This window comes from Tyto alba, unplaced genomic scaffold, assembly GCF_018691265.1.
Source record: "Tyto alba isolate M040663 unplaced genomic scaffold, T.alba_DEE_v4.0 Super-Scaffold_2, whole genome shotgun sequence".
NCBI lineage: Eukaryota > Metazoa > Chordata > Aves > Strigiformes > Tytonidae > Tyto > Tyto alba.
The window spans coordinates 57063286-57075456 of record NW_024881282.1 but is presented as its reverse complement, the minus strand read 5'-3'; the positions used below and the strand labels follow the sequence as shown (position 1 = coordinate 57075456).

General features: G+C 38.1%; 1 protein-coding gene across 1 annotated transcript in view; it reads right to left on the bottom strand.

Annotated features, from left to right (window-relative positions):
* NELL2 (neural EGFL like 2) overlaps positions 1–12171 on the bottom strand; it is a 154998-nt gene that overhangs the window by 13318 nt on the left and 129509 nt on the right. Inside the window, exon 16 of the mRNA XM_042792589.1 lies at positions 3904–4044. Within this exon, the coding sequence (XP_042648523.1) occupies positions 3904–4044 (141 nt within the window). The remainder of the gene's footprint in view (positions 1–3903; positions 4045–12171) is intronic.

The following is a 12171-nucleotide window of genomic DNA, read 5'->3' as shown; positions in this document are numbered from 1 at the left end:
ACAGCAGAAGGAAAACATAGCAAGACATTTCAGAACAGAAATCCTAAACTGTGAGTTCACATACAGGTAAACCCTCACAACCAAAAGAGGTCCTGTTTGAACTGGGCATTCCGGATTGATGCTTTCCAATCCTTTCATTTGCACCCGTCTCATTTAAAGAATATGGTACCTGCTGAGAGATAAGGTATACTGATCTCATACTCTGTATCAACAACAGCTGGTACCTGCCAGATACTTTCTGTAAGTCCTAATGGACTGCATTAATTAGGTGAGCTATTCTTCGGACATGGAAGTATGCAAAATGTCCAATAACTGATGAGGTACAATCTACACTATTCTGGTACAAACCAATACAGCCTCTCTATTCAGATGATTTTGGAAGTTTTTAGACATAGCAGTGTACAAATTCAAAGGAATCAGGACCTTACACAGAACTGCAGAGCAAATATTAACTGGGCCTGAACATTCTTATTTTAGGATTTTACCCTCGGTGGTTCAGCTTTTTAATGTAATGAAGCTTGAGGCTACAATACCTACTATCTTAGCCTAACTCTATTCTATGAAATGGTATATGAGAGACAACCTTCAGAGCACCCAAAAGACTGTTTAAAGAAACTATAAAGAAAAAACTTTAGAGGGGGGGCAATGAGGTAGGTACTGGTTAATATACCATGCTGAATGCTGTATTTACATACATATAAAATTTAAGACTTCCCAAAGCCATGCAGTTCTCAAAGACTAAGCAGCTGATCTTTCACCACTGTTCTGGAAATAGATGCATAACATAATTCTATTTGCAAGGGAAAAGCAGCAAGTGCTGGTAAGAGCTTGAAGCCCTACAGCTGCATTTCCCATCATTACTCTCGGTAATTGTTATAGAGGCCACAGGTCTACCCAGGAGTATAATGTGAAGCAAAACTAATAGCAAAGGAATCTCTAGGTCATCCATTGCCTGTAGGTACAATAAAATGGGATTATGAATTTCTGTGTTCAAGTACATTAGTCAAAATACTCAATATTCTCTGTCGTTCCAAAGAAGCTGCAGTAGCCAAGGTCAATATATGTGTAAAACAAGCAATTCAGCAACTATTATTTCATTATCAAGCACTGACAAAGTCTTATGCTACAAAGGAGTCTACCTCTAGCTAGGAATATTCAGTATGATATCCTAATGGGACCACTTCCTGAAGAGAGGGTAGGTGCAGGTTTGATATTCTGTTAAAATAAAATTTTTAAGGAAATGCTCCTGCACCTCTGTGATTTTAACAGAGATACTTTCACCTGAATTTTTAAAACTGGAAATTTGCTGAAGGAAATAAGAAGCTGACGAACAGTGATCACAGAAATGTTCTCTGAAGTACTATCAGCACATGTCCAGGGGACACAAACAGATCCAGATTTGAGGCAGACAATATAGGACAATTAAGAAAGAAAAGATGTGAGTCCACACTTCCTTGACTTTTAAAGATTTTCTCCACTGAAAGAGGGAACTTTCTTCAAAGCAACTAAAACTTACAAAAGATGAGCCAAAGACAAGTCTATTATGCACTCTATATAAAACACTATTTTGAAGTAGTCCTCTTAGAAAGCAAAATGGACAAGCCCTTGAAGAACATTTCCTAATCACCATGAGGTTTAAATTCTTTGTTCCACCACAAAATCAAGACAGGACCAATTTATCTTCTGTGCAGTTCTGCACTGTTCCTTCTACAGCTATGCAAGCTGTAGCACTTGCACAAGTCAGAAAGCTTCAGAGGACACTGGTCCTGGATACAGCAAGAAGCTCATACAGTTGAAGGTGAGAAGTGGAGAACTGAGATTTGAAATCTGAGACTAATATAGCCTGGAAGTTGCTCCCCCATTACAGCGAGTATCTAAAAGACCATCCACCAACAGCTCAATCTAATCACATATAACTAGGGGATACTGAAGAACTGACGAAAGAAATCCATTTTCTTATGTCTTTAAACCCAGTAGGGGAATCACTCACAGTGGAAACACCTGACAGCAGAGAAGCCAATTGCTTTTGCACTACTGTGCTCTGCTACTGGAAGTTCAACTTTCCATACTGCAATGGATTTTAGGCTGTCACTTCATACCTTTTCGGGTTTTATTTTCTGCCTGAGACACAATGTCACAGGCTTCAATCCAATAAAAATGATGTAGAAAGACTAATAAAATATCTAACCTTCCTCCGTATCTCAATTTGCTACGCATTCCAAAATTTGGAGCTGCAATCAATCAAACTGAAAGTGTTCCACTGTTAGTGACTAGGGTTATCAGCAATGAAGATAGTTTCCTGGCATCTGTGATTTATTTCTAATTACTCCTTATCCTCTGTGTATGTTTAATAAAAAGCTACTGGTGCTTTGTAAAAAAGGTCAAAACATTTTAATAACTGCCACTTCTGCATACATGTAGCAATCCCCATATTTCTTTTTCATTGGCTTTTAGTTTCTTAGAAATTGCTGCTTAATTGTTGCTTGTTTGCACACATCTTAACAGCATCACTTTGTATCACATATATCTCTTGAGGTAGCATGTGGCGAACCACTACCTTCAACCCACGAGACAAATGTTATATTGACGTTGAAGATAAAACTCGGGATATTTAGAATATTTCCATAAATGACTAGCTAGAGTATTACCTGTGTTGCGAGTGGCAAAAGGGCAACATTATAATCAGAGGGATCACAACTACTTCTTTGCACCTTCTTGTCCTAATACCTGGCCAGCTAACACTGACATTTAGTTAGTTCTTGACAAAGAAAGCTTAACTTATGAAAGCAGTGGCTGACTCAAATTGCTGATTCCTCCTGGGAATACAGGCTTTCAGCTGTGGTAAAAATGTGTTGAAATAAAGTATTGATGATGGGGATACCGAAAAGGTCATTCACACTCCTGGAGAACTGTCTGTGTGTCTGCCTCAGTGAAATTAATTCAATTGCTTCCCTTTGGGACCAATGCAGCCCACCAGTGTGAGTTTAAACAGCAAGGTAGGAAAGCTTACACTGTGTGAGCACTGAATATTTCAGCACTCAGAGACAGAAGGGAGAAAGGCTCCTAATTTTTCCCATGCCAATGCAGACTGATTTTTTCTCTTATTTAAGAGCAGTAGCATGTAATATCTTAAGAGCTGAATAACATTCCATACTAAGAAATCTGCGTCTGAAAATAACCGTGTTCTTACTAACCTGCTGTTCTCTCTAACTTCATTCATAAACAAAGAAAACCTTCCCATCTCCTTGTCCCTCCTGTCACTCTCTTGTCCCCTGCACCTTGCCCCAGCCCTAAATTCAGCCTCCCAGTTTGTAAGGCTGTTGCTCAAGTTGCAACTTTCTACAAGCAGTTAGCCTATGTGCAGGAGAAGCACCACAGTATTAAGCCAGGTGTGGATAAGGGTGTGAGGGCTGCATAATCATTCTTTGCAATGGGAAGTATTTTCAGCACAGACTATTTCAGTGTATGAGGAATGAAGTGGAGGAACTTAGGCCTGGATTGAGGCCCATTTCTACATATAAAGAATCTGACACATAAACAGATTACTGTGGAGTGACAGATTACAGTGCATGCTATCAGCCCATGGGAAATCACTTATGCAAGGACCATGCACAGAAGCAGATATAGGGCCAGAGAAACTGCATTTTAAGCACCATGCCTGACTTCACATATTATCTTAGCAAATCAGAGAAATGGCTACTAATGCTCCACCTATATGTTAGGAATTTTCATACTTTATATTATTTTGCCTTTTGTTTATTATGCTTATTTAAACTATGATTGCTTTGGGTCAAGGTTTAACTTCCATTGATAGTGTCCAGGACAATACTTGGCCAGTACAGAGATACTAGACATTACTGTAATGCAAGTCATAACACTACCTCACCTTTTTTAGATACTGACCTTCACAGGATTCTCCACTTGGTGAAAACATCCCATTGTCATGGTAGCCATCTCTGCATTCACAGTGGTACCAACCAGGCAGGTTAATGCAATTAGCACGGCTGTCGCACTGAACAAAGCCATCTGAGCATTCATCAATGTCTGTTTAGTAAGAACAAAAACAAAAAAAGGAGAAAATTCACACAGAGGAAATTGCTATATTCATCTGACGGAAGAACAATGTCTCTGGTATTTCTGGGTATTTCAGGAGTATTTTCATTACTGACATTTGCACTTCCAGAATAATTTTCTGTAAAGTTTTGATTCATTTCCATAAAAGGGCTTGGCTAGCAGTGTTGGCCCTGCCAACAGTGGAGGTTCTGTTAATCCCAGAATACTGTTTACATATTAGCAACTCATTTTTGTCATGATACATGATAGGTAAACTGACATCTGTGTAAACTGCCCACAGTATGAAGAAAGGAATTGCATCCCAGTTCAAATAATATTGAGTAGTGCAGTTTGCCTGATAAACAAAGATTGTTTCTAGGGGCATATCAAAGCATTAGATACTCAATCTAGCCCTTGCTTATGCTCTTGGTGACACCAATCTTGGGTTAGTAGGGTTTCCCTATCTTGTGGAGTTCCTGTTGACTTACACCAGCGCCTCTGACTCTCAACGTAACTGACTGCAGTCTCCTTTCTCATCATCAAAGGGAACAGTTGGGACTCCAAACAAATGCTTAGATCCTGAAGATGAAATACAACACATTCTCCACCTCCTAATAATTCCTTTGGGATGTGCGTTTCTTAAAAGATAAACTTCCACTGACTAATTTTATAGTAACAACTCATCACAGAATGGATTTCTGGATGGACTCACTAGATCTAAAATCCACCAAAGCATGTCCTGCAGACACCTGAACTCATGGACTTAGCAGAGATGCAGATAATTTTGTGATATATTCACTTCCAGTGCCTTCAGTTAGGCAGTAAGCTGTGTTAAAGAACAGGTCCAAGAGTATGAGTGTTGTTAACAATTAGGGATTACGAGAAGTACGAAGTTAAACAGGGATAAAAAATGTGTCCTTCCTTATCAGATTCATTGCATTATCATTGTGTTTTATAGCAGAGGTAGCATAGCTACTTGAGCAGCAAGCTGATCGAGAGGTGCCTACAGAACTGGCACAGAGGGAGACACCACATGTGCAAACTGCCTTCAGAAATAAAATAGCTCTAAATCCCCCCACCATGAATTTGAATAATGAATAAACCCTCAATGTACTGGTCAAAGTAGGGATTCAACCTTTCTTTAAAAGGTTGAATCTTTAAAACTAAGAACTAAAATAAGAAATTAAGACTCAAACTCTTAAAAGTACCTTAGCAGTTGACTTAGTATCCTCTAGAATGTGAATATGAAGGACAGGTGTGATGTGATCACTGAGACACATGTAAAATATGTCAAAATTCTGCCCACAGTTCCTGTTAGCTCCCATTTATGTCATCTGTTATTTTCACTGGAGAAAGTGCAAACTGGCTAAGAAAATCAATTGTGAGCTGCAATAAGGTAACAAACCTGTTTTCTGGGAATACTAATGTGTGCATAGATAAAGATATACTCCACTCTAGTCTCTTATGAAATCTATTCAAATACAAACTTTAAAAAAACCCAAGGCTTCTTTATCCATTGAAAACACTTTGTTCCACATTGGAAGGTAAGAAAATTAAGTATGTGAGGGACACCTGCATAAACTATAAGGTATCACTCAGTCACCCACATTTGGTTTTGAATTTAATTTTTCTTATACATTCCAGTGAGTAGGTGGGATGTGCTCTGGGTATTTTATTTACATGCCAAATAACATCTATTTGGAATCTCTCTGGAATAACTGTACAACCATATCATGAGTGCATAGCTTTTTAAAAGCTTTACAGATACTTGATGAAATTTCATTAGAAATTTCCATTATTACATCTCAGTCTGATTTTCTATCAGCAGTCTCTCTAACTAAGCGTGCCTGGAGTACATTACCAGTATTTAGGATGATGAAAATTACTAGTATTCCTGTTGGAATATTGCACCAAACATATACTTTGCTGCTTTGTGTACCACAAATTAAGTCATAAGTCTCTATTAGTTTAAAATGCAGAATTTTCAACTCTATTATGAATTCCAGGATAATCATCTGAGTAGCCTCGCTGCAGGACTGAGAAATGCCAAATCTTTACAATCTTCTGCTGTTCAGTATATCTCTCTCTAAATCAGTATAAACTCTGGCCTTTTTCTTGTGAGCAGCCAGGAGCCAGTGGGACCTCAGAGGTGTTTGAGAGATCAGAGGAAGATCAATGAAAATTATGTTACTGTAGTGAGAAAAGGTTGGTTTGCAGTCTGTGCCTTATCTGCTGCTATTCGATCACATACCCACAGATTAGTTAAGAAAAAGGAAAGTAAAAGAAGAAAGGACTACAATCTAGAAGTTCCCTTACCACTGGAGAATATGATGCCTGGTAGACAGCCTGCCTGGCAGAATGGAACCTAAGTGACCATGCTAAACACTTGGAATCACCTGGTCAGTACTGGTCAGATAACTGGTTGAGGTTGGCCAAAGCTACAAGCCCCAAAGAATCAATGAAGCATGTAAACTCAGAGGCTGAAAGAGAAGAGCTGCTGTTCAGACTCGATATGAATCTTCATACTGGCTACTTAATAACATGCATTAAGACACTGGATGGCATATATTTCTTCTTTGGGAAAGTGGAATGTATTTATTGGTGATGAGATGGAGAAAAGAGTATTATTTAGGTCAAAGTATCAGATATGAATTAAAGAAAGCCTGTGTCCTCCTCTTCAGAACAATTTATTTGTGAATCTGTAAGCCTTATAATTATAAGCGCAGTATTGCAGGCACAGGCTGAATGCATTCTGATGAACTCACTTACTGATTATTCAGGAAAAACAAGCCTTGAATGTCACATCAGTATTGGTAAACTGACAACAAAAGCAGCTTTTCTGTATTTATTTGCAAACTAGCTGACAAACCTATATCACAAGAAATATTACTTGGCATGAAATGCTTTTACAGATGCCAATAAACAAAGAAATACATTCTTCTGGTTTTGTTACGACTGCATGCAAAGTTGAGTGGAGTTATGTAAGAAAGCCTACCATAACAAGCGTGGATAGAAGTATGCTGCTGGTCTTTAAGAAATGTCTTATTCTTGACAGATCGTTTGCCTGAAACCATTGCATTGGAACCATTGCTGCATCGATGCTGAATAACCTATTACTCCTTACATGATTTTGAAGCAAACAGAAGAAAACCAATTCTCCTCATCGCTAACTTTTTAGGCAAATGACATTTTATAGCATGTGCCACTGGGTTTCAGAATATAGATGTTCCTTATCCACAGAATTTTGTTCTAATTCTCTCAGCTAATGCCGATCGTTCAATTCTAGCAGAAACTTGCTCTGTAATGGGACAAAATATAACTGTTGCAACTCTGTTAAACAAGTAAACGCAGCAGAAATGTGTCTTGCAGAGCCAAAGCACTGATTTAATGGAAAATTTTCTTGACATTTGGGTAAAAGGATTTCTATTTTCAAATGGACCTAGCATGGCTCAGGAAATGCTGCAAAAGTATCTACAACTGAAATTATCTTAGTATGGGAAAAGCAGCCAGAAATAATTTTTCTCTGTCCTATGGTGAAACCTTCTCTGATGAATCATCTTGTGGCTGCTCAGTCAGAGGTGTGAGCTGACAAGAGAAGAAAAAGTGATTGAAGTTTTCCTTGGCCAGTGGCTATGGTATATCAGTGGGCTATATGGAACATTAACAGCACTAATGAAGTCCTGTTTGATGCTGTACTAGAATGGCATGGAAAACAAAATATTACTCTACAGAAGGAAGTTACCGAAAGGCTTTATATGTTCACTTATGAAAAAAAATAAACAAAATGTTTAAGTACAAGGAAAGGAGAGATGTGTATTTTTCAATAGCAGGTGATGACATTTTAAGCAAACAGACAAAACAGACATTCTAAGTACACAAGTTCTATTCTTTAACTGGATATAAGAAGCTGTAGAAAAGTGGAGGGAGAAGGGAAAAAAAAATAGGAAAGCATCCCCCATCCAGGAGTAAAATAGAGTCTCATACATGTGATGGGCCAGAGCAAATGGCCTCATCCTAGCCCTGCTCCAATTTATGACAGAACTCACATTGACTATCAGGGAGGTGGCATTTTCTCTATTTTTCTCTTTCCTTCTCAGATAAAGAGCACAGTTGCACATACCAAATCTGCCACCCCACTGACATGAGCAGGCATCTTTGGAGCAGAAAGTAATACTGAGACAGCCACTGAAAGTAACCTTCACCCTCAGCTGGAGAGCAGCTACAGCACTGTCCCGTAGCTCTTCTGCACTGGCTGTGCTTCCACCCTACAGCATTTGCATGGCAGAAGATTTGTGTTTTTGACTCTTGAAACACCGTGTCTGGAGAACACACACACAGACCTGTGAGACTGATGAGCCCACAAAACAGCAGGAATATCGGGACTCTCTCTACTCTACTCTGTGTAATCCATGGACACAGTCATGGCAATACTGTACATACCCTATCGCCACAAAACAGGTGAAGCCAGGACAACACGGTAACTGATTAGTACCCACTTATGTTGCACATGATTTGGTTTTCAAATATTCAGGTTTCCTCCCTGCATTTTTCTTAAACTGAAATCAGTCAGTCTCCTTATTTTCATATTTTGTTACCCATTTTTCAACTGGAAAAAGACTTTTTTTTTTTTTTTTGCTAACTGAAGCCCCAGTCTAATAAAGCAGACACACAGCCACAGGAATTTTGAAACTAGGTACTGTATACACCTAGCTCCCCTTGACATGAAAAAAACCTTGCTCCTCCAAATCACCTTCTTCATACTTCAGAATCACACATTTCCTGAACTGTGGCAACAGTTTTAGCCATTATACCCCTTGCTCTTGGGGAGACTGAGAAAACTGTACTCCCTGAAGAGTAAAATAAGATCATTAGCAAATTATCCACTGGTACAGTAAGAAAAAAGGAAAGCTAGATGTCTGATGAATATTATTAGAGAATTTCTGTATAATAAGAGCTTTTGAAGACTGAAAGTGGTATAAAATTGTCAATTTTAAAGATAGCAGTGCTCTTTCATCCAACAATAGGACTAAGCTCTCTAATGTGGTCAAGCTGCACTCAACAAAGAACCATGGTGTGGGGGGAAGGGGAGGGGTGTTCTACCATTTTACATTACTCACTTCAAGACTGAAATATTAATCACCAAATCCTCTTCTCAGAAAAGCCTGTATGCCACCATCAAGCACAAAGTTACAGAGACACAGAGCACAACTTAGTCCAAAAAGCCTTTATTTTATAAACTGCTTTATTCAGGTCAATATAAGCCAAAGCCCCAGTAGCCCTCTCCTGTCAAGAAGGCAACATCACAGATAGGCAGCTATGAATAATTAGAATTTATTTATTTCCATTCTAAAAGTTTTTCTGGGATGGTATAATACATGGCACTCAGCTAAGACTGCCCAATAGAGACTTCCAATTTCAATCATCTGTTCTAGCGCTAATTGGGTTATTATCACTGGATATATTTATAAAGATTAATGAGCAACCAGCAACTTTCATAATGTTCAGTCACTACTGACTTAGGCTAAATTTGAGCTCTCGTTTCAAAGACAACAGCCTTTCCAGCCTAATGTTAACCTCCAGAGCCACCCTCATCCCAGACCAATATACATTATAAATAAAGTGCAAACAGTGAAAGAAAAATAATTTCAGAAACAAATCACTGAAGAAGTGGCTTTGGAGGTTACATTTAAAAAGACAAATCTTCTTTTTTTTTTTTTTTTCATGGGTACATTTGGGTCAGACTTTGATATGTCTTTGCATATGTCAATACATTTTCAAGGATGTTATGTCTGGCTTGGATACAAAAGACTATGTCCCAAATATTCAGACATATGCTCAGATAACAGAATGCCCAGTAGGATTAAGAAGATGTCTGGGTTATCTGATTTTAGTAAATACATATGCAAGGGGAAAAAGGCCTTATTCAGTAGGGCAAAATGAAAGTTCACTGTACAGCATAATGTATCTGCTGTCAAAACTCAATTTTATGGAGTAGCTCTGAAAAGGGTTTACTATCTCTACTGCAAGTTCTAGAGTCCCATCTCTTGCATTTAAGAAGAGAAAAGTGTTTGTGTTGGTTTTCATGTGACAGCAGATTTCTAATATGATGATACTTGAGAAGACCCTGCTGTTCTATCAGACCTTTGATTTGAGATCTTAAGCAAAAAACAGGTCCCAGTGGAGAAATATAAGAGCCTGAAACTAGTTCAATACACTGGAGCTATCTTGTTAAAATCACATACCAGCTTTTGGGATTTCCATTCCACTACATTCCCATATACCACGTGTATATAAATATCATACAAAGGAATAAAAAAAAAAACAAGAATACGGAAGCTGAGACTGCTGCAATAATCCAGGAAGATAGAAGCTATGACAGAAAACCAAAGTTGTTTGGAATGCATTTTAAATCTGTTTTGTAAAGTCTGATCAGACTGATGATTATTCCCAAATGAACTTTCTTCCTTGGTCAATAAAAGTCCTAGAGCCTGATTTGGTTTACATTCTCACTCTGATTTGTTCAGCTTCCAGTAACTCTTTAAAGATATGACATTGTATTGCGAGCGCTAGGACATGCTTTCCACTGTATGGGTTCTCACATCAAAGTCTCCATTAAACCATAGAATATTCTTGATTTTAACTGTACTTGAATCACAATGTCTCATTCAGTTACAAGTTTAAATCATGAAGGACCAGATTACAGCTGTCCTGTGAGGCAGAGCAAAGAAAAGAGTCACCCACAATTTTATCCTAGCATAATAGTTCCATAAGCAAAAGGACTTTCTCTACACAAGATTAGAAACATCAGTTATCTGAGGTAAAGCCTTCAGAGAAGAGTGAAGATCATGGCCTTTCCTCTTCCTGCTCCCCTGGATAATAAATTAGGCCTGTGTTGGAAAAAATGCACTTTGAATGCCTTCAGAGTTGCTGCTTCTATCTCTATACCTCCCAGATCTAGTAGAAAATCTGGTTGAATCACTTTAAAACCAGGATCTGGCTCAAAGGGCAGGAAACTAGAGCTGGTGTTATAAGTGTCATGTTAAAAATTGCTTCAACAGGTTCAGTCAGTGCTGCAGATATGTCCTTTACTAAAAATGTCCAATTTGTCATGTTGCATGAAAAAATAACTATTGTTAAAACTGGTCTCTTTTTTTTTTTTTTCAATCCTAGCAAGAGCATGATTGCGTTTTTTAAAGTGCCTTGTCCATGGAAAACTAATTTAGTTTTATTAATGAAAAGGAAGCAAAATGTGATTGAGGATGTAATACGGAATTATAGTTCATTAATTCTTCAAGTATGTAATTTTCCAGACTCCTGATCCCCCATTGATTTCTGCACACCCCCATAGGTCCTGCTAAATGCTAGCAAAAGGAAATTCAATCGTGTTGTTATTTCATGTGTGGCAGTGGCGGCACTCCAAAATTAGATAGAAATGTCATGAAAGGGAATTTTCCACTGACTGCTTCACCATGCAGCCCTGTTAACAATTCTTTGTTGTCCAAAATTGATCAATCACAGGCACCACCAATAACTGAAACTGTGACAGTCTCTCATTACACACCCAATATCATCAAAGGATGTGATATTTGTAACAGTTGAAGACGATAATTCAGAACACATAATTATCCATGATGAACTAGCTGCATCCATGAATAGTGTAAATAAAAGAGAGTATGTTTTTCAACAAGATTCTGTGAAACCAACGGTGCTAATCCCAAGTAAAAAGACTAATTGAGAGGTATTAGGCCTCTATTTCCAGTTGTTGACAAAGAAGTGGTTTTGCTTTCACTTTGTCCATCATTCTCAGTACAGCACCCCATCTTAACTGTAACACATGCTTCTGTTTCCTCATCGGCCCTATACTGAAAAAGAAAAGTAGCTATTTTCTTCAAGATAGCAAAAGCATTTTTATACCTTGAAATACACTGAGAAACCGATTTTAGATACCTACTAGTGTTTGAAAGTTACATAGCTCCATTTGCACGTTAGAAATAGGACTAACACACTTATTGCTACTGCTTAAAGGTGTCAGTTGATGAGTAAGAGTAGTCAAGTCCTAAAGAAAAGACAACTAAATTGAAAAGATAAGAGCTAGTTTGGCCAGCTGTTATCTCTTTT